The sequence below is a fragment of the Rhinopithecus bieti genome, unplaced genomic scaffold (genome assembly GCF_001698545.2).
Source record: "Rhinopithecus bieti isolate Rb0 unplaced genomic scaffold, ASM169854v2 scaffold_26298, whole genome shotgun sequence".
NCBI classification, from domain to species: domain Eukaryota; kingdom Metazoa; phylum Chordata; class Mammalia; order Primates; family Cercopithecidae; genus Rhinopithecus; species Rhinopithecus bieti.
This window is the reverse complement of record NW_016811735.1, coordinates 574,302-598,302: the sequence shown is the minus strand read 5'-3', so window position 1 is coordinate 598,302 and position 24,001 is coordinate 574,302. Positions and strand designations below refer to the sequence as shown.

Sequence of the window (24,001 nt, the reverse complement as noted above, 5' to 3'; positions counted from 1 at the left end):
ATAGATAACTTAGAGAAAGAAAAAATACAACTAATTAACGAATGTTTTACCTGGCTGGTAATTAGGAAGTGCAGATTAAAAGACAGTGGTATTTTTTCCTTCCATTAATCCCACCAAAAAGTTTAAAGGTAACATCTGAACAGCGTTATCTGACAAAGATAGTGGTAAAAACCCTTTTGGAAAACAGTTTGGTGCTATAGATTTTCTTTCCACATGTAAGAAGCATTCAAGTACTGAAAAAAAAGTTGCGTACAAAAATATTTACAACTTTATTTATAGTAGTGAGGAAGTAGTCAGCTGTAGGGAATGGTTAAACAGTGATAGGTTCACTTGATGAAATATAATGCGGTCACTAAATATGATGGATAGCACTTGAAACTGCACCATGATTACAACGTGAAAAGAAATGGACAAACATATACCTAGAGACAAGGATAAAAGGAAACATACCAAAATGCTAAGCAAAGGCACCTGGAGTAGTAAGATGAAAGTACCTTTTTTTCTTCTTTTCTCTTTGTTGCTGATATTTTCTGTAATTTAGTTCAATTACATTTATAAAGCGGGGGGTGGGGGGGGACCTCAAAAGCTAAAATCCAGGTCATTTTAGTTTAAAGTTCACCAGGAGGATTGGGTATAGTTCATTTGGATTTTCTAGACTAGAAGTAGTTTTCAAAATGATCTTTGGGCCATCTGCATTATAATCTTCTGGGGTGCTTATGAAATGTGTAGATCTCGTCCTCATTATATACCTTAATATTTGGAGGTGAGACATTGGTAGCATTTTTAACACTCTCCCTAAGTGATACTTACACAAACTAAATTTGAGAACCACAAATCTAAAGCTATTTTGGGGCAATTTTTTATTTTGAAAAAATATTGACATTACTGGTATAAGAATGTAGAGGAAAAAATGCATATTTTTATGTTTTCACTGAAGCTGCTAATTAGTCCTTTACCATCAATAGAAAATAAGTTAATTTTAGAGTGTTTGAAATGTGGGACAGTGCAATTTGTTTTTTGTTTTTTTTACATTTTAAAACTTTTTTACATTTTTAAACTTTTTTTTCATTTTTACATTTTCAGTGTGTTTTATTTTCATGGCATTGTATTTATCCTTCAGGTTCTGGTCATTTTTCTTTTTGAAATTGATATCTGGACTGATTTCTAAATTTGGTGTTGGCTGGCTTTGTAACATAGATGTTGTAGTTAGCTAATACGTGACAAAAAGATGCCTGATAGTACTTGCTAAGTTGGAAGAGTAGGTTAGTTTGGGCATACTTGAATTATTTAACATTACTTACAGGCTTACGAACTTAAGTTTGAAGCCTTACAGAAACTGCGCACGTTGAACTGCCTGACCTTTAAATGATGTTCTTCAGTTGTTTATTTGACAAATACTATATGTCTCCCTTTTGGGGTGCTTGTGAAACCGGGAGTGGCTGTTGTAGGTGTTTGGGATACAGCAGTAAACAAGAAAAAGTCCTTGCCCTCATGAAGCACATAATCTAGTAAGGGGAAATTAAAGATACAATGTTAAGTACTGATGAATGTTTTGAAGAAAAATAATCAAGTTATGAGAGAAGGAACATTCTCAGCAAGGAAAAGCATTGCTTGTTTTAGGCACAAGGATCTCCTATTGGAGGAACACAAGAGTGAACCAATATACCTTGAGCACAGTAGGCGGAAGTGGTAGAAAATGAGGTCAAAAAGATAGGCCAGACAGGATGGTGCAGGGATTTAGAGACTGAGCGAAGACTTTTTCAGCTGCAATTTCATGGAAAGCCTTTGGAGAGTTTTGAATGGGGTTGGGAAGGTAGAGGTGGTGGCAGGAGGCTGTGATCTGATTTACATTTTAAAAAAACAAACTCTTTCTGGCAGTGGTTGGAGTAAAATAGGCAGCAAGGTCACAGATGAAGAGGCTTTTGCAGTAGTCTAGGCAAGAGGCGATGGTGAGTTGTACCTTGTACTAGAGAGATAGCAAAGGACATGATGAGACATGGTCAAATTCTGGATATACTTTTGAAGGTACAACCAAGATGACTTCCATGACATCCAAGTAGGGTCATAGAGTAGATAGAAATATGAATTTGGAGGTTAGGGAAGAGCTTGCTGAACATAAATTTGAAAGTTAAAAGTGAATGGTATTTAAATCGGGAGATCAAGTGAGATCACAAGAAAGGTACAAGGATGAGCTCTGGAATCTTTGAATATGTAGAGATGTAGCAGAAAAAAGCATAAAATGAAACTGAGAGGCAGCTGTCATTGGAATTAGAAGAGAAAGCAAGGAGCATGGTATTCTGAAAGTCAAGTCAAAGAAAACATTTCAAGAAAGAAGTGGGAAATGTTAACTACGGAAAGTGGAAAGCGGTCAGTTATGCTAAATGCTGTTGACAGTCAAGTAGAATGAAGACTTTGAGTTGATTTTTAGTCTTGTCAAGATGGAAGCTATTGATAACCCTGCCAAGAGTGATTTCAGCTGATTAGAGTAGGTTAGGGAGAAAATGGGAAGTGAGGAGCTGGAGACAGCTAGTATAAACAATTAGGAGTTTTGTTGCAAAGGGGAACAGAGAATGACGTGATGGAAGAGGCACGGAGTAAGTGTTCTTCAGTATTCTGTCCTCAGCTCTCATCATTTCTCCCATCAACCAAAGTGAGAGCTTTACGCACTGACTCCCCAACCTGTGTCTCCAAAGCTCTGCTTAGCTTCAGACCATCATTTCCAAGTGGACCATCGCCAAGTAATGTTTTATACCCATGCAAATGGACATGTTATTAATAAAAATATCTGACATTTAATGAGTACTTACTGTGTGCCATAGATTGTTCCTAAGCCCCTTTGTGATCTCACTTAAATTTCAGAAAAATCCTTTGAGACAGGCATACTTCTTATCCCCCTGCAATAGCTTTTGCCATATTAATGCTATAAATAAAGCAACCCCCAAAAAGCCATAATTTAGTCTTGCTTATGATTCTGTGGGTCAGCTAGGAAGTGACTTAATGGGCTTACTTCCAAATTGTAGTTTCATTTCACTCCATTCTACACATTTTTTGTTCATTTTAGACCATTCCTGAAAATTCTACCTGCCTCTCCATTTTTTTCTGCATTGCTTCAACCAAACTACTGCCTTTAGACTTAACTCTCTCCTTTCACCGTGTTAACAGTGATCTCTCCGATATTGATATATCGTCATATGATTCCCTTGAATCTTTTAATGACTTCTTTTTACCCACAGGATGAAGTTTAAACACTTTAGCAGTACATGAAACCTTTGTGATTTGATCTCTTTCTTCCTCTCCATCCACTCAGTGTTTCAACCTTAATTCCTGATGGCCTTTTTCTTGTTTTAGTGCCTGCCTTCTAAGGCCTTCTTACCTTTGTACTTCTCAGTCTTTCTGCCAGGGCTCCACACTTAATTACTACTCTTCAGATAATCTTCAGGCTTTACCTCCTCTGTAAAAATTCCACCCATAGGCAAAATTGCACACTGGCTCATCTAATCTCTCACAGCATGTTTTGGTTATCTGTTGCTCTAGAACAAATCACTGGAATACCTAGTGACTTAAACAACTGTTTTATTATCTTTTACAGTGTGTGGTTTGACTGGAATCACCTAGGTGGTTTGTCATTTATGTAGCTGTAGTCAGATAGCAGGTGGGGTTGGACTCATCTGGAGGTTTGACTCAGAGTCTGGGATGGCTGAGCCTTAAGTCTCAGGTCCTCTTCAAGAGGCTTCTTCAGCTGATCTCTCCAGCAGGGTAGCTTGATGTCATGGCTCATGACTCCCAAGAACACAAAAGCAGGAGCTGCCAGGCATCCTTGAGGTGTAGGTCTCTGACTGGTGCAATGTCACTCTGCCACAATCTGTTCAAGGGGCTCACACAGGGCCAACCCAGATTCATCATGGGACAAATCTATGTAAGGGCATGACCATGAGAAAGCATGATTTCTTAGGGCCATCATTAGAGATTATTTATTAGATATGAGTGCCTAGTATATATTTCTGTTATTAGGACATTACTTTTTAATCATTTCAGTGCCAGACTATAGTCGTGCGCCACATAACGGCATTTTGGTCAACAATGGACTGCAAATAAGATGGTGGACCCATAAGATTATAATACGGTATTTTTACTGTGCATTTTCTGTGTTTAGATACACAGTACTCACCATTGTTTTAAAGTTGCCTACAGTATTCAGTACAGTAACAAGTAACATGCTGTACTGCTTTGTGGCCCAGAAGCAATAGGCTATACAACATAGCTTAGGTGCGTAGTAGGCTATACCATTGAGGTTTATGTGAGTACACTCTATGATGTTTGCATGATGATGACATTGTCGAACAATGCCTTTCTTAGAATGTATCCCCATCATTAAGTAATGCATGACTGACTGGGTAAGCTTTTTATGGGCAAAGCTATCTTACCCATATTTTTATCTCTAGGACTTTTACAGTGCCTGCTATATAATTCCTCAATAAATGTTTTTGAGTAAAATGAACAGATAAGTAGTGATACAAAGTTTCTTATACATGATCTTTTGATCATTCTTATATAAAATCAAGTTTTCACCTTAGGCTTTTACAATTTGTTTTATTTTATTTTTTGAGATAGTCTCTGTTGCCCAGGCTGGAGTACAGTGGTATGATCTTGGCTCACCCAACCTCCCCCTGCTGGGTTCAAGTGATTCTCCTGGCTCAGCCTCCCGAATAGCTGGGATTACAGGTGTGTGCCACCACACTGGCTAATTTTTGTATTTTTAGTAGAGATGAGGTTTTACCATATTGGCCAGGCTGGTCTCAAACTCCTGACCCCAGGTGATCTGCCTGCCTGGGCCTCCCAAAGTGCTGGGATTACAGGTGTGAGCTACCATGCCCAGCTCTACATTTTTAATTAGATTAAATGTAACCTAAGTGTTTTATTTTGTTTATTTTGGGTTTTTTTTGGAAAACTATTAATTTTGGGGGAAAATAGGACTAATTTGAGGATATGTAATAATTTTTCTGTGCTCTCGTCCTTAGAGGTTGTATATGAGAGCTTAAATGGTCACTTTAAAATACAAAGAATTGTGGTAATGTCATGTTTAATCTTTATATTTTAAAACCTTGGCTTAGTTTTTTAAAATATTATAGAAACTCTAATAATTAAATAGAATGTAGAAGAAATGTATACATACGAACCAAGAGGATTCCTGGATTTTAAGTAACTTTTAAAATTACAAATGAAAATATTTTCCCTTTTGACATTATATAGAAACCTATACTGAATTGTCTAGTCAATTAACATGTATTTATTGAGACTTAAACACATGCCCACAATGTGCGTAGTAGTGTATAAGAAATTAAAAATATAAGATACACAGAGATCCTTTTCTTATTGTTTATTGTCCTGTATTTATTTTTAATATGCAGTGCACCCAAAAGAACTTAAAATGTCTTATAAGAAACACAGGGTAAGAAATAAACTAGAGTCAAGAGTGAAGCTAATAGAAAAATGTATGCTGTCGAGCTGGGTACAGTGGCTCAGACCTGTAATCCCAGCACTTGGGGAGGCCGAGGCGGAAGGATTGCTTGAGTCCAGGAGTTTGAAACTAGCCTGGGAAATATAGCAAGACCCGTCTCTACAAAAACATAAAAAAAAATTAGCTGAGCATAGTGGCATGTGCCTGTAGTATTAACTATTCCGGAGGCTGAAGCAGGAGAATCACTTGAGCCCAAGAATTTGAGGATACAGTGAGCTATGATCATGCTACCACTTTCCACCTGGAGTGACAATGAGACCCTGTCTCAGAAACAAACAAAATGTATGTTATAAGTAAGCTATAAACTTTTATTATTATTACTATTTTTTGCTGTTGTTGTTGCTTTTGAGACAGAGTCTTGCTCTGTCACCCAGGCTGGAGTACAATGGCTCGATCTCAGCTCACTGCAACCTCTGTCGCCCTGGGTTCAAGTGATTCTCCTGCCTCAGCCTCCGGAGTAGCTGGGATTACAGGCACCTGCCACCATGCTGGCTAATTTTTATATTTTTAGTAGAGGTGGGGTTTCACCAGGTTGGGCAGGCTGATCTCGAACTCCTGACCTCAGGTGATCCACCTGCCTTGGCCTCCCAAAGTGCTGGGATTACAGGCGTGAGCCACCAGGCCTGGCCAACTTTGTTTTAATTATCTTAGCAGCTAATGCAAAAAGAGAAACGTGGGTGGACATAATTATTTATAGATTAAAAACAAGGCAACTGCTTAGAAGATGCATAAATCTGATAATTAGATGAGTTTAAAAAAAAAAAATCCTGATGAGATCCCTTCATACAGAAGGCATTGCTGTAATGAAGTGTCTACAATCTGTGTCTTCAGATGCATACTTCTTTTTAAAAAATGTTCCTTGATAGAAGCCAAAGGTATATTACCGAAGTATAATTTGATAAAAGCAATTTGAATGGGAGATCTCACACAAAGTAATCTACAAACATGATTCTCTCTTGTTCCTGGAGTGTACTTTCCCCTGTCCTTTTAATCTTTTAGATCTAATCTCAAGCAGAAATTCCTCTACAAACCTTTTCCACATCTTCCTAAGTCAAAGCCTGCATTTATAGATTCTCATAGAACCATGTTTAGGTTTGTGGCACTTGTGCTTTTAAGTGTGAATCTACTCAAGGGCAAATGGTGATAAAGGCCTCACATTCCTGCTCTGTTTTACGACTCTAGTAATTTTACCTGACAAAATAAATAAAGGCAGGCATGTAAGGACTTCTAGACTTCTACTTTGTCCTTAAAACAAAACAAAAAAAAATTTTTTTTTGAGTCTCACTTTGTTGGCCAGGCCAGAGTGCAGTTGTGCGATTTCGGCTCACTGCAACTTCTGCCTCCCAGATTCAAGTGAGTCTCCCACCTCAACCTCCCAGATAGCTGGGATTACAGGCATGAGCCACTGTGCCTGGCCTAAAACAAAAATTTCTTCGGTTTCTAGTTTAAGAAGGGAATTGAGCATGCTGTTAGCATTTTCTCTCTCTCAATTAAAATGACTATTAAGAAATGTTTAAAAAATGGTGAGTCCATTACAATGAAGAGACAAAGAGAAGTTGGAAGGGCCAACAGAGTAGAAAGGAACAAAGAAGTTGGAAGCTGGTTGACGGATGAACTAGAGTGGATGAATCTGGAGCCCAGAATCCAGAGCTTTCAAAGCCTCAGTGGAGCTGGGAGCGCCTTTCCTGGCAGAACCGCAACAAAGTTATTGGCTAGGAGTTGGAAGTAAGGAGGGTGGAAATGAGAAGGTAGTGCTAAAACATGAAAATTAATTTAAAGCCTATGTGTAAACCATCCCCTTAACCAGCTGTTGCAGACTTACTCCCTATGACAATGGACAGGTTTTTTGAGATAAATTGAACAGACTGCCTGAGAAGAACTGGGACTGCTGGGTATGGCTTTGGGACCCCAGGGTTAAGCTCTCTTCCAATGGCTTTGAGGGGTCTCTGTGCTAGGGCTGGCTTCCCACTCTAATGCCAGGTGCCAGTGCCAGTCAGCAAGCCTCCCGTATACACAGAGCTCCCAGCCAACCTTTCTGTTTTGGAGATTGTTTTGTCTTGAAAACAGACCCGCTGCTTAGAATACTGAAGTTGGAGACAGTGTTTAATCGTTTGACATATAAAGAACAGCAGAATGTGAATGACAAAGACCAAGAGAAACACAGCAGCGGATCCTCAAGGAAATAGAGGAGAACTTTTAAAACTTTGGTTAATGTCATCTTGGAGACTTCAGAAAGCTTTGTATTCATAAAACCAGGACGTGGTGCTGTGGAGAAAAAAGGAATGATCAAGAAAGAAGCAAGGATTCTTAGAAATTTAAACGTGATTGCTGGGGAGAAAAAGAGGAAGGCACCAGAAAATAATGGCCAGGAAATCTTCCAAAATGCAGAGGGAAATAGTGATAAAAAATATGAGACAACATGCAGATAAACAGCTAATATTTACTGAGGCAATTTGTCAGGCATTATTCAAAATGCTTTGTGTTTTAATTTATGTTAATCTTCACAACATTATGAAGTAGGTGCTGTTATTCTCCTCTTTTTAGAGAGGCAGGCGTTGATAATAACTTAAGTCACATGGCCAGCAAGTGACAAAACAAGCTCAAACCCAAGCAGTCTGTTTCCTCTTGGCCTTATTGTATGGCACTGAAAACAGTTAGAAGCCCAGAAATGGTGCGTGATAGTAAACAGCTCTTCTGTTTTCTCAGCCTTGGTTTTCTTATTGAAATTTAGGGAATAGCACCTTCCTTCTATGTGAGAGGATTAAATGAATTGGCATTTGTCATATGGCAGACACTCAACTAATGGTAGCTTTCTCTCTGGTTTATTCATTCCCCTCCCTTTGGCCAGGAGGGACTGTGCCTTACTTAGTTTTTAATTCTCTGTATTCATCACAGAGTATGCTACATAATGGCAAGTGAATGTTATGAGGGTGATACAGTTGACTAAGGAGTCTCTAAAAGGAGTGTTCAGGGGAAAAAAGTATGTAAGAACAATGTGATTCTGAAAAACAGCACCCTTGCCTTTGAACCTGAGATACAGGGGAGTATACCTCCACCTGAGATAGTTGTAAAGGTAACTTATCAGAAAAGTGCCAGGATTTGGTTAAGGTAGGGAGCGAGGGGGATGTAACAGGCTAGCATTTCATTGTGCATGGTGATTATGGCCATAGGAATAAAATGAGGAAGTTGAAAGGTAGAGGGTAGGGACATGAAATAGAACTTAACTTTCCTCACTCACCTCAGTGTAATAAGAGTATTCTGAAAGAAGATAATGGGTTTTCTGGTTTTTTTTTTTTTTTTTTTGAGATGGAGTCTCTCTCTGTCACCCAGGCTGGAGTGTAGTAGCTCGATCTCGGCTCACTGAAAGCTCCACCTCCCAGGTTCTTGCCATTCTCCTGCCTCAGCCTCCTGAGTAGCTGGGACTACAGGCGCCCACCACCATGCCCGGCTAATTTTTTTTTTTTTTTTTTTCATTTTTAGTAGAGACAGGGTTTTACCCTGTTAGCCAGGATGGCCTCAATCTCCTGACCTAGTGATCTGCCTCCCAAAGTGAGGAGTACAGGCGTGAGCCACCGCGCGGAGCCGATAATGGGTTTTCTTAAACCCATATTTTACAACTTGGGTCCTGGAAATACAAGTATAGTAAGTGTTCTGGGAGCTCATATCTAAGGCTACTTGGGTCTGAATCTTCTGGGTAAATAATCTTAAAAAAAATTTTTTTTCTGAAGTGTTCTTATGTCTTTATCACCGAAATGAAATAATGGTTCTTGCCGGGCGCGATGGCTCACGCCTATCATCCCAGCACTTTGGGAGGCCACGGTGGTCCTGAGGTCAGGAGTTCGAGACCAGCCTAGCCAACATGGTGAAACCCTGTCTCTACTAAAAATACAACATTTAGCCGGGCATGGTGATGCACTCCTGTAATCCCAGATACTCGGGAGACTGAGGCAGGAGAATCTCTTGTACCCGGGAGGTGGAGGTTGCAGTGAGCAGAGATTGCACCAGTGTACTCTAACCTGGGCGACAGAACAAGACTCTCTCTCAAAAAAAAAAAAAAAAAGCCAGGCACGGTGGCTCACACCTATAATCCTACCACTTTAGGAGGCCAAGGCAGGTGGATCACCTGAGGTCAGGTGTTTGAGACCAGCCTGTCCAACATAGTGAAACCTCATCTCTACTAAAAATACAAAAAATTAGCCAGGTGTGTTGGCGGGTGCCTATAATTCCAGCTATTCGGGAGGCTGAGGTAGGAGAATCACTTGAACCTGGGAGACGGAAGTTGCAGTGAGCTGAGAGCGCACCATTGTACTCCAGCCTGGGCAACAAGAACAAAACTCCATCTCAAGAAAAAGAAAAAGAAATAATGGTTTTTTTTTTAAATTTTTTATTTGTTTTTTTGAGAAGGAGTCTTGCTCTGTTGCCAGGCTGGAGTGCAGTGGTGCAATCTCGGCTCCCTACAATCTCTTTCTCCCAGGTTCAAGTGATTCTCCTGCCTCAGTCTTCTGAGCAGCTGGGATTACAGGTGCGTGCCACCACATCCGGCTAATTTTTGTATTTTTAGTAGAGATGGCGTTTCACATGTTGGCCAGGATGATCTCGATCTCCTGACCTCGTGATCCGCCCACCTTGGCCTCCTAAAGTGCTGGGATTACAGGCGTGAGCCACTGCACCTGGCCGAAATAATGGTTCTTAATGCCGTACTTCTCCGGTAGCCTCAGCTATCTTAAGTGTAGCTGAGAACTGGGCAGTAAGCACAAGGGTTTCTGAGGAGCCACAGAAAGAGACCTAAAGATGATATGCACAAGTTCAAGTATAGTTTAACAAGAACCACCCAGGTCTTCACTGAGAATCTTAGCTTTTTCTCATTTCTTTTTTTTTTTTTAATTTTATTATTTATTTATTTATTTTTGAGATGGAGTCTAGCTCTGTTGCCCATGCCAGCATGCAGTGGCATGATCTCGACTCACAGCAACCTGTGCCTCCCAGGTTCAAGCGATTCTTCTGCCTCAGCCTCCTGAGTAGCTGGGATTACAGGCCTAGCTAATTTTTGTATTTTTAGTAGAGACTGGGTTTCACCTTGTTAACCAGGCTGGTCTCGAACTCCTGACCTCAGGTGATCCACCTGCCTCAGCCTCCCAAAGTGTTGGGATTACAGACGTGAGCCACCGTGCTCGGTCTGTTTTTTTTTTTGATTTTATTTTAAGTTCCAGGGTACACGTGCAGGATGTGCAGGTTTGTTACATAGGTAAACATGTGGTAATGTGGTTTGCTGCACCTACCAACCTATCAACCTGTCACCTGGGCATTAAGCCCAGTATGCATTAGCTATTTATCCTGATGCTCACCCTCCCCCATTTTTCTCAGTTCTATAAAACTGATTTATCTCTCGACCTACCAGTTAGAAGCAGTGAACTAGGAGGAAGGCAACATTGGGGCTGCTAGATAATATTTTAGAGAAAATTGGACCTAAATACTACAAAGTACATAGCAAGATGGAGTCATTTAATATATTATTAAGTTGCTTTATTCCTCCCAAGCCCCAGTACTCTAATCTGTGGTCATTATGCTAATTCTGGGATAACGATGGAAGGTTAAAAGATGCCCAGAATAAGAAGGCACTATTATCAGAAATCAATGAATATTTTAACACTTAGAGATGCAATTTTAGCCACCTGCAGATTTACTTAAGTGAACATCTTTTGATGAGGGAAAGGTAGGTGAACCACTGTTGTCCTAAGGAGCAGTGGGGTGCTAGAAAGAACTCTGAGGATGGCTTGGAGACATAGATTTGTCTCATGATTAAGTAATAATATTAATAATCCTCAGGATTAAGTAAGAATAAAATGAGATGTATGTGCAAATGCCCTGTAGATTGCAAAGACTGATGCAGATTTATTTTTATTTTTATTTCAATAGTTTTTTAGGAACAGGTGGTTTTTGATTACATGGATAAGCTCTTTAGTGGTGATTTCTGAAATTTTGATGCACTTGTCACCTGAGCAGTATACACTGTACCCAGTATGTAGTCTTTTATCCCTCACTCCCCTCCCACCCTTCCCCCCGTGAGTCCCCAAAGTCCATTATATCATTCTTATGCCTCTCTGTTGTGATACTGATTTCAGATTATTTTTCAGTTTGCTCATTATGTTTTAAAATATTCTCCCAGCACTTTGGGAGGCTGAGGTGGGAGGATGGCTTGAGCCCAGGAGTTTAAGACCAGTCTGGGCAATATGGTGAAACCTGTCTCTACAAAAAAATAAAAAATTAGCCAGGTGTGGTAGTGCAAACTTGTAGTCCCGGCTGTTTGGGGGGCTGAGGTGGGAGGATGGCTTGAGCCAGAGAGGTTGAAGCTGCAGTGAGCCATGCACTGCAGCCGGGAATCGATCAAGACCCTGTCGATGGATGGATGGATGGATGGATGGATGGATGGATGGATGGATGGATGGATGGATAGATGAAAATATAAAATAGTGAAAATATAAATAAATATTCCTCAGAAATTTAACTTTGATGGATTGCTTATCTAAAACATTACTGATCATCTCTACAAATGTGCCAATTGCTTTCCAGATTTCTATATTCAGATGAAGTTCAAATTGGTCCAGAAACAGTTATGACCACTCTTTATACTGCCAAGAAATATGCAGTCCCAGCTTTGGAAGCACACTGTGTGGAATTTCTCACCAAACATCTTAGGGCAGATAATGCCTTTATGTTACTTACTCAGGTAAGTAAATGTAGCTGAGGTATGTATCATTGTAGTTTTAAAATTTTGAGTAAACTATATATGGATGTTTAATATTTCCTGGAGAATTCTAGATTATAATTTTAAAGTATATATTATTATTTTTGTAATACAAATTGGGGAAATATATCAGCTCCATAAGATTTTAGAATTGAAAAGTGTATTAGAGGCCATGCACGGTGGTTCACGCCTGTAATTCCAAGACTTTGGGAGGCTGAAGCAGGTAGATCACTTGAGGTCAGGAGTTCAAGACCAGCCTGGCCAGCATGACCCCATCTCTACTAAAAATACAAAAATTATCCCAGCATGGTGACATGGGCTTGTAATCCCAGCTATTCAAGAGGCTGAGGCAGAAGAATCACTTGAATCAGGGTGGCGGGGTGGACATCCTGGGAGACAGAGCGAGACTCCATCTCCAAAAAAAGCATTTTAGAGTTAATACGGTGCTGGATCATATAAATGAAGAAGCTGAAGCCTTATATATATATATATATATAAGTGGGGTGTTGTGATTCAAGGTTAGATAGCTATTTAGGATTGGAGTTGAGATTGAGATCCAGTATTGTTTCTGCTTACGATTGAGAGTATGATAGCATGAAATTTTATGAATGTGTTCGTTCTCAAATTTTGCTGGATCTAGAATAAAGATGGAATATTTCAAGTCCTGAAAAGTTCTAAGATTAATGATCTTTGGACCTGTAGTCTGGAAACTTGCTGATCCACTCCTGGAGAAGTTAAAGTTTTAGATTTATATGAAATATTCTTTTCTGACATTTTAAGTTTTCACTAAGTATGGAATCCATATAGAAAACTACATAGATTGTGGCTGGGTATGGTGACTCAAGCCTTTAATCCCAGCACTTTGGGAGGCCAAGGTGGGCGGATCACTTGAGGCAAATAGTTCGAGACCACCCTGGCCAACAAGGCAAAACCCAGTCTCTACTGAAAACACAAAAATTAGCCGAGCATGGTGGCGCATGCCTGTAACCCCAGCTACTTGGGAGGCTGAGTTAGGAGAATCATTTGAGCTTGGGAGGTGGAGGTTGCAGTGAGCCGAGACTGCGCCATTGCAGTCCAGCTTGGGTGACAGAGGGAAACCCTGTCTTGAAAAAAGAAAATTACACGTATTCTGAGTGTGTAGTCTAATGAATTTTTACAAACTGAACACAACTGTGGAACCTTTAACCAGTCCTTAACATATAGTATTTAGCATTTGTTATATATGTGTAATCTGAGCTTTATACTTTGTATATAAACAGTTTTTTCTTTTTAGACAATGTTGTAATCCTATGTAAAATTGTTTTAAAATTCTAAGGTGATAAAATACCCCATTTGATATTAGTACTGGAAGTAATCACTGATGGCCCCTAGCTCAACCCTCTCATTTTACAAATGGGAAAATTAAAACCTGGGGTAATTAACTGCCTTTCCAAACCCTCATAGGCCAGGTAGGGCCATGCCCAGAGCTCTTGTTTCCCAGTTCAGTGTTCATTCTATCATTTAGAAGATGTTTGGTACCAGCCGGGCACAGTGGCTCATGCCTGTAATCCCAGCACTTTGGGAGGCCGAGGTGGGCAGATCACGAGGTCGAGATCAGGACCATCCTGGCCAACAGAGTGAAACCCCGTGTCTACTAAAAATATAAAAATTAGCTGGGCGTGATGGCATGTGCCGGTAGTCCCAGCTACTCATGAGGCTGAGGCAGGAGAATTGCTTGAACCTGGGAGGCAGAGTTTGCAGTGAGCTGAGATCACACCACTGTACTCCAGCCTGGCGACAGAGTGAAACTCGGTCTCAAAAAAAAAAAAAAGAAAATGTTTGGTACCTTTTAAAAACATCTTCTGTCATTAAGTATTTGTAGTTACAGAAGAAAGAACATTCTGATGTCATCTCTTCTTGGACGTAATTATAGAACTCCACGTATGCCAGACACCAAATTATCCCCTTTACCTGTCTTTTAGCACTTACTCCTCACTATGATGCTGTGATGATGTAGTTTAATATTATTATCCCTTTTTTTTCTTTTTTCTTTCATTTTTGAGGCAGAGTCTCACTCTGTTGCCCAGCCTGGAGTGCAGTGGTGCAGTTTGGCTCACTGCAGCCTCCATCTCCCGGGTTCAAGCAATTCTGCCTTGGTCACCCGAGTAGCTGGGATTACAGGGGCACACCACCATGCCTGGCTAATTTTTTATTTTTAGTAGAGACAGGGTTTCACCATGTTGGCCAAGCTGGTCTCGAACTCCTGACCTCAAGTCATCCACGCACGTTGGCCTCCCAAAGTGGTGGGATTACAGGCATGAGCCATCATGCCTCGCCTTATCCCCTTTTAAAGATGAAAATGGAAGCTTACAGAAGTTAACATCTTATTACTAGACAGCAGTGGTAAAGCTAAGGTCTCACCTAAAATCAACAGTTGTTCAGGTTTAGTGATACTGATAATAGCAGAATGTACTGGGAGATAATTGTATGCCGGGCACCTTTCTCAGGACTTTGTGTACATTAATTCATTTAATCCTCACAATAACTTCATGAGGTGTAGGTTTTCAAAGTAAAGATTTTCTTATTACCACCATTTTTAAGTAAGGAAATTGAGGCACAGAGAGGTGAAGTAACTTGACCAAAGTCATATAACTGATAAGTGATATCTCTATTTTTTCTTCTTTTGAATCTGTGATGAAAATCTAGTAAATAAGTTGATACTCATGAGATTCTTTATTGTCCAAGCAGTTTTAATGTGTGTAGAGACGATCACTTAACTACTTTCATTTTAAAGGTGAGATATAAATTCAGAAACCAATAAACTAAACTTTGGCAGTTAAAATGCAGATTCTGGTTCAGTAGGACCAGAATAGGGCCCCAGAGTACATTTCTAACAGGCATTCAGATGACACCAGTGTTTCTGGAGCACATTTTGAGGAGCAAGGGTTAACAGGTGTCACTATGAGAAAAAAAGAACTTTTCAGTATCTTGTTGGTCTGAGATTCCAATATTACATTACATTTTTCACTGGTGGGGTCATGCGAATTAGCCCATGAATTGTCATGTGAAACTTCTTGTTCCTGCCAAGTGAGTCATTTGAACTGAGCATGTTCATTTACTTAAGAGGGCCTTTGCAAGCTTCTCTCTAAAACAAAGTGCCAGTATACTGTACCAGCATGATTTATAGAGGGAAAAACACTTTTTATGAAGTGTTATCAGAGATAGTGCCAAAATCAAAGTCAGTTTTGAGAAAATTTATTTTACCCTAAATAGCAGCTATAGATTCCATCAGAAATTTGATATTGCCTGTGTAAGGAGTGATAGACATTTGTTAACCTGAATAAGAAAACTTTTATAAAAAATTGTTTTTCCTAGAGTGAAAGATAAATTTTTATATAAACACCAACTAAAAATGTATTTGAGTTGGCCAATTAAAGTATCTGTTGAGGCTGGGTGTGGTGGCTCATGCTGCAACCCCAACACTTTGGGAGGCCAAGCCAGGCGGATCACAAGGTCAGGAGATCGAGACCATCCTGGCTAACATGGTGAAACCCCATCTCTACTAAAAATACAAAAAAAATTAGCCGGGCCAGGTGGCGGGTGCCTGTAGTCCCAGCTACTCGGGAGGTGAGGCAGTAGAGTGGCGTGAACCTGGGAGGCAGAGCTTGCAGTGAGCCAAATTCGTGCCACTGTACTCCAACCTGGGCGACAGAGCAAGACTCTGTCTCAAAAAAAAAAAAAATCTGTTGATATTAGAATTTCACTTTATAAAAATGTATTGCTTCATACTTTGAAAATGTGTAAGTATGATCCTAGACTAGATCATGTAATAAAAGGAAAAATGTTATTAAAAAACATTGTTGGGCCGGGTGTGGTGGCTCACACCTGTAATCCCAGCACTTTGGGAGGCCCAGGTGGGCGGATCACCTGAGGTCGGGAGTTCAAGACCAGCCTGACCAACATGGAGAAACCCTGTCTCTACTAAAAATACAAAAAAATTAGCTGGGTGTAGTCGCGCGTGCCTGTAATCCCAGCTTACCTGAGAGGCTGAGGCAGGAGAATTGCTTGAACCTGGGAGGCAGAGGTTGCGGTGAGCCGAGATCGTGCCATTGCACTCCAGCCTGGGCAACAAGAGCAAGACTCTGTCTTTAAAAAAAAAAAAAAACGAAAACAACAAAAAAGAAACGTTGTTGGGGCAAGTGACAAAACTGAAATACAGCCAGTGGATTAAAGATACTGTATTGATGTTAAATTTATCAAAGTTAATTACTGTGATTATGTGAGAGAATATCTTTAATCTTAGGAAATTTAAGAGTAAAAGCCCTCCAAGCCTGGTGGCTCACGCCAAAAATCCAGCACTTTGGGAGGCTGAGATGGGCGGATTGCTTGAGCCCAGAAGTTGGAGACCAGCCTGCGCAACATGGTGAAACCTTGTCTCTATTAAAAAATACAAAAGCCAAGCACAGCGGCCCATGCCTGTAATCCCAGCACTTTGGGCAGATAGATCGCTTGAGGTCAGGAGTTGGACACCAGCCTGGCCAACATGATGAAACCCCATCTCTACTAAAAATTCAAAGATTAGGTGGGTGTGGTGGCATGCACCTGTGGTCCCAGCTACTCAGGAGGCTGAGGCAGGCGAATCCCTTGAACCTGGGAGGTGGAGGTTGCAGTAAGCCAAGCTTGTGCCACTGCACTCTGGCCTGGGTGACGGTGAGACCTTGTTGCCAAAAAAGAGTAAAGGCCATGACTTATGCAACTTACTCTCAAATAGTTTAGTCTCTCCTCCCAGATAGATGTATATACATATATATATGGAAAAAAAAGTAATAACTGAGGCAAAATGTTAAATAATATTTAAATAGATAAATCTGGATAAAGGGTATATGGGTTTTTTTTGTGCTATCTTTACAACTTTTCTGTAAATTTGAAATTCCAAAGTGTTTGTGTGTCTAAACAAAAAAGGTACAGTTAAAAAAAAAAGGAAATTCTGAATGAAAATTACTTTGAGGGAAAATTGCATGAGATAGATTTAATATTTATTAATACAAATTTTTTCTTTAGTGCTAAAATTTATTTAAAATTTGACAAAGCAAATTATTGTAAACAGGCTCAGTGTATAATCTAGGGAAGTGCATTTTCAAACATATTCGAGTATTCTATACATATTTTATATTATGTGTAAATGTTTTAAATTTAAAATATATATATAAAATTTTAAAANCTGAATGAAAATTACTTTGAGGGAAAATTGCATGAGATAGATTTAATATTTATTAATACAAATTTTTTCTTTAGTGCTAAAATTTATTTAAAATTTGACAAAGCAAATTATTGTAAACAGGCTCAGTGTATAATCTAGGGAAGTGCATTTTCAAACATATTCGAGTATTCTATACATATTTTATATTATGTGTAAATGTTTTAAATTTAAAATATATATATAAAATTTTAAAAATATATTTAAATTAAAAAATTCTAAAGCCAATGTGTTCAATGTTTTCTTCTCTGCCCCATGAAACACATAACTGTTTAGGTATTTATCAGTTGTTCAGTAGTATCTGAATTATTGGATACTTTAAAATGAATTTTACTTTAAAATTAAATGAAGAGTCATCAGTCATGCCAAATAATTAGTATCATTTATGATATGATTAATTAATTGGTAGTATTCTCAGAAGGTTTCTACCCAACCCAACATAAATACCTTTTGGGCATTTAGTATTTGCCCATCCTCTAAAATGTAAAGAGAACTGACCCCAGGCCAGAATGAAAGGCTGGTCATTGGCATGCTTATCATCATACCTCCTTTTTCAGTGTTTCGGCTTTTTAAAAACCTTGCTTGAATTTGACTTGGACTCTCCCTGTGTATAGACGGTTTTTTTTTTTTTTAAATTATAACATACGTATTGATAAAGCACATATTGTAAGCTTGACTTCTAACATCTTAAAGCCAAAATTAGTTCTTCTGAAATTATACAGTACATATTCTTGCTCATTATATATTCTGGCTTTTTTGCTCATCATTAGGTTTGTGTGGTTTGTTTATATTAGTTTGTGTAGTTGTAGATTGTTCATTCTCGTTGTATAATATTCCATCATGTGAATTTATGTATTTGTTCTTGTGTTATTAGACCTAATTTTGCTTAGGTTTCCAGAGCTCTCATGCTCTAAAATTCTTGTACCCTATTCTCTCCTCAAAATCAAAACAGGCAATGGAAGAGAAAATCTGATATTTATACTGTTGTGCTTGACAATTGATATTATAGTTTAGTGAAAAGACTATAAGATTCAAGTCCTAGCTTTGCAACATATTTAACTAGATGATCTTAGGCAAGTCACTGTACGTCTCCAAACCTCTGAAAATGGGATAATAATGTAAGCCTTATCTAACATAAAGGGTTCATTAAGGATCAGAATAAGTAATGTATAAGAAAATAGGCTGTATACACAAACACACACATATAAGCACACAGAAATAAAAATAACAGGATTGGTATTGGTAATGTGAATTTGTTCTTATCTCAGCAGGGCATTTGTGTTTTTAGCTTTTCATTTCTGATTGTAGAATGAAAAGTTTTAAGAATATGTAAACATTATCACTGTATTTCAAGTAGATATTTTTACATAATTAGCAGTTATAACTGTTGACAATGTTAATTTCAAATATGTACAGCCTGAAGGTAAAATAACTGTGAAAGTTAAATAACTATCTCTTTGTATGTTTAGGCTCGATTATTTGATGAACCTCAGCTTGCTAGTCTTTGTCTAGATACAATAGACAAAAGCACAATGGATGCAATAAGTGCAGAAGGGTTTACTGATATTGATATAGGTAAGTTCACTATGAAGTAAATTGTTACATTTTAAGTACAGTTAATGCCTTACTTGTCAGCCTTGTTGGAGAAGGAGCTGTTTTTAAATTAGTGGCTTTCCCAAATGACTGAAGTCTCTCTCAGAGTGTTGCTTTCTTTTGTTTTAGGGAAAATATTTCTAAAAGTCTTATCTACCTCATTGCCTGTTAAAAGATTTCAAATCAAATATTCATTGAATGCTCACCATATGCATGGCATTATTCTAGAGTCCACAGGAAATATAAAAAAGAGTAAGAGGCGAGTTGTCTTGTTAAGGAAACGTCTAATTGGAGAATCAAGGAACAAATATTTGAAAATTAAGATTTAAAACGCTTTTAGAAGAGAGGGCATTAATACATGGGTGATGAAATGGTCTGTACAGCAAATGCCCATGACACAAGTTTACCTGTGTGACAAACCTGCACATGTCCCCCTGAACTTAACATAAAAATTAAAAAAAAAAAAACAAGAGAGGGCATATGGTAAAAAGTGATTTCTGTCTTTTCTAAATTAGATATGTAGAAAATAATTACTATGCAAATTCAGAAAATAGAGTGATTACTTCAGATCACAGTAGTGTTTGGAAAATTTTGACAGAGGAGGTTCTGATATGAGCCTTAAGGAATGGATAGTACAGTAGGTCCTTGAATAATGTCGTTTCATTATAATGTTGATAAGAAAAACGTGGACTCCTGGCGGAAGGCCACTATCTATAGAGTTTACATCTTCTCCTATATCTTCATGGTTTTCTCCAGGCACTCTAGTTTCCTCTCACATCCCAAAGATGTGCATGTTAGGTTCTTTGGTATGTCTAAATGGCCTCAGTCTGGATGAGAGTGTATGTGAGTGTGCCCTGTGATGAAATGACGTACTGTGTGGGATTGGTTCCTGCCTGTACCAAGCCACTGGCAGATGTGTTAAAGTAAGAAGTTAAAGCTACAGTCGACCTGGAATAAGTGGATTGGAAAATGATTTATCAAGTAAAAATTTGTAAAGTATATGATAATCATACAAACGTTTGATGATAAATGACATAGTATGAAAGCGCTCGGGAAGCCCACTATGTTACTTGATTTTGAACTGCGTTGTGTGGGAGGTGCTCCTCAAAATTTTCACTTTGTAAACGTTTACTTCTGGATTTAACCCACCGCCGCTGTGACCACTGTCACTCACTGATTCACCAAAAATTGGGTAAATGATTGTCTTTCTTGTCTTTATTAATCTTTCTTAAATGTATGTATAGCTCACATTTATTTCACTGTTTAATTTAGAAGTGCTTTGAGTATTTAGAAGCTTGGTGGTATTTTTGTGACCAGAAATAAGCCGTAAAAACTTAACTCTTGTTTGTATCAGCTCATCAGAAAGCAACGGCAAAATTGCTTTCGTTAGACATTGTTTCATTTGAAGTCACAGTTTCCAAGAACCCATACATTGAGGACTTACTGTATTTGGATAATGGAGAGGGGAGGGCATTAGGGGCAAGTGGAACCTCAGGTATAAATGTGTAAGAGGAAGGAGGTGCAAGGCAGGTTAAACCCAGGTGATAGAGGACCATCTAATGATAGGCTAACGATGTACATTTTGTCTTGTAGGAGAGTAGAGAGATCTAATCCAGGCCAATGGCTTTAAATACTATCTTTATGATGATAACCCAAAATAGGTATCTTCAATCCCTGTCTTCTTCTTGGCTACAAACTCATATACCCAACTGTCTACTTGACATCCTCATTTGGAGATTTTATAGGCATTTGAAACAGAACAGCTAAAGGAGAACCATTGATTCCCCTCACCGTCTGTTAGGTCTTTTCTGTTCCTTTCAAACTGTTTTCAGTCTTCCTTAGCAACACCACCATGAACCTGATTGCTTGGGCTAAACGCTCCAGTTATTCTTGATTATTCTTTCTCATACCCCACATGTGGTCTTATCAGCAGATGCTCATGGCTGTACTTTGAATATGTATCCTGAGTCTGACCACTTCTTACCATATCCATGGCTACCATGTAGTCTAAGCCACCATTCTCTTTTACCTGGATAATTGCAGTGGTCTCTTGTCATCTGTCCTTTCATCCAGGCTTGCTCCCATACGCTCCATTCTCTACATGGCAGCTAAAATGATCTTTATAAGTAAAAAAATCAGGCCATATAACTTCCTTGCTTCCAGTGTCTTCCCACTTCCATTTGCATAAAATTTAAATTCCTTATCAAAGCTCACAGGGCCCTGTGAAATCAGGCCTTGTATTTGTCAGGGTATGTTAGTCTAGGCTGTGGTAAGAAATAGACCCAAAAGTGCAGACTGGCTCAAACACAAAAGAAGTTGATTTCACACTCATATAACAGACCAAGGGAGTATTATAGTCAATAGGTAATTCTGTCTTGTTGTTCTGTCATTCGCTGGAGCCTAGCTATTATCTGTGTTTTGCTGGCAGATGGGAGAAAGTGTGGATAGGGAAAATACCCACGTATTAAAAGCCTTGACCCTGATATAGCACCTACATTTTCGCTGTTACTTTATTGGTCCTATTCAGTTGCAAGATCTCACCTAACTTTTAGGGAAGCCAGGAGATGCAGACTAGTCACACCTCATGAAGAAGAGAAAACATCTTTGGTAAATAGCTGGAAGTCACTACCTACATCTGACTTTGTCTCCTACCATTCTCCCCCTAATTCAAGTCCCATATATGCTGGCCAGGATTATTTATATTCCATTCTTTTGTATTTGCTATTCCTTCTGATTAGAATCCTTCTCCCCCTGAATCTTTGCATCTCAGATTAAAGGAGACCTGAGACTTCAGACCTACTTAATTAGATACTGTGTTCCCCTAAGCAATCTCTGTTCCATTACTCTTACTCTGATTTAATTTCCTTGTAATAGACATTGCTCTCTGAAAGTCTTATCTAGGTATTTGTCTCTCTGTGTGTATATATATATATGTTGATTGTCTGCTTTTCTCTCCTAGATTGTAAACTCCTTGAAGGCAGGGACTTTGTCTTGTGTACAAGTGTATCACTAGCACCAAAGACAGAAGAATATAGTACATGTTCAGCCGATATTTGTTGATCAGCTGGACTGACTGGCTGTGTCTAGAATAATGCCTTTTCTTCTCATCTTGGCTGGCTCTCACGCAGTCTTAAGATCTTGGCTAAAATAACACTTCCACATGACTTATTTTTTGAGAGCTGATACCCCACCCTCCTCCGTGATGCTTGGTATATTCCTCTGTTCTAACATCCTGTTGTTCGTTTGTATATTGCACAGTACCTTGGGAACAAATAATACACTGCTTATAATATACTGAAGGACAGGGACTAAATCAGGTTCCTCCCCAGCACCTGCATGTGGTATCTGTTGAGTTACTGGATATTTGAGAGCCCTAAACACTGCCCAAGTTGTTAATGAAACATTACGTAATCCTAATTTCCTTCCTGTTAGGGGCTGTCAAATGCTTCATTTGTTCTTCAGTCTGTTGTCATTTGAAGTTTTACTGCTTGCATCTGGGTAACGTATACCTTATAAATAGCTCTTAAATTATGCATGCTGTTGGAGCCTGCTAATCTTGAAGTATGTGCCTTGTACAGGGTAGAAGCCCAATAAATATTTGGTCATTTGATTTGACTCACAGTTGTTTATATGAAAATTCAATATTGTGTTACATTTATGAAACAATCTGCTGTTTTTTTCTGATCTTTATTTGGTTCTCAGCTTTAACCTCTTTCTTTAACACATCTGCCAGTAGAAGACTTATGTGTTTGTCTTTCTACCCCATAGACTAGTTTGTTTCAAATGTACTTGTTAAAAATTGGTAATTAATTAAAAAACATTTTTTATTAATGTTATTATTATTATTATTATTTTGGTAGAGAGGGGGTTTCACCATGTCGCCCAGGTAGGTCTCGAACTCCTGGGCTCAAGCCATCTGCCCACCTTAGCCTCCCAAAGTGCTGGGATTACAGGTGTGATCTATTATGTCCAGCCCCAGAAATTGGTAATTCAAGAGAAGACTGGGAACTGAAAGAAAGGGCTGGCTTCAGGAGCTTTTTATAGCTGTCTTATATTCTCAGGATGTTTTTTCTCCTCTGGGATTTGAATATGTGTTCTGGAGGAAGAGATACTGTTTCTTACAGCCTTTTGCTAAAGGAAGAAGATAATTTATCATGTTGATAGAACAAAATGAATTTACACCAAGGGTAGTATGATGTGCTTTTTTTTAGTAATAAAGTTTATGTGTTTATCTCTGCAGAAGTTATTAGCATACCAAGTGGAGACATGTAGGTTCAAAGTCTTCTGGTTTTCCATCAAATGGTTAAATATTGTCATCACTGTATATTCTTAATCCGACAAGTATTGTGGCATATTGATTGCATTTAATTTACTTGTGAAAGGGCTTGCTGGTGCCATAGTTTATACTCATCCGCTTAGCTACAATAAGAGATACTAAAGTTTGATTTTTTTAAAAAAAATTATGTGTAACCAGTTTATTTTTAACATGTTATTAAAGTCTGGGACTTTGATACCTTTGCTAGTATATTACTTATGTTTGATATTAAGCACACATTTGGCTCTTAGCATGTGTAGACCATTGCAGAAAAGGTTTTTTTGTTTGTTTGTTTGTTTTGTTTTTGAGACAGAGTTTTGCTCTTATCACCCAGGCTGGAGTGCAATGGTGTGATCTCAACTCACTGCAGCCTCTGCCTCCTGAGTTCAAGCAATTCTCCTGCCCCAGCATCCCGAGTAGCTGGGATTACACAGGCGCCTGCCTGTAAACCACGCCCAGCTAATTTTTGTATTTTTTGTGGAGATAGGGTTTCATCCTGTTGACCAACCAGGGTGGTCTCAAACTCCTGACCTCAGGTGATCACTCGCCTCAGCCTTCCAAAGTTCTGGGATTATAGGAGTGAGCCACTGTGCC

At 38.9% G+C, this 24,001-nt stretch overlaps 1 protein-coding gene across 2 annotated transcripts in view; it reads left to right on the top strand.

Moving 5' to 3' along the window:
- The window catches only part of BTBD1 (BTB domain containing 1), a 56,327-nt gene that overhangs the window by 1,942 nt on the left and 30,384 nt on the right, over nt 1-24,001 (top strand). For both annotated transcript variants that reach the window (XM_017894879.1, XM_017894880.1), the window contains exons 2-3: nt 12,089-12,245; nt 18,969-19,074. In XM_017894879.1, the coding sequence (XP_017750368.1) occupies nt 12,089-12,245; nt 18,969-19,074 (263 nt within the window). The remainder of the gene's footprint in view (nt 1-12,088; nt 12,246-18,968; nt 19,075-24,001) is intronic.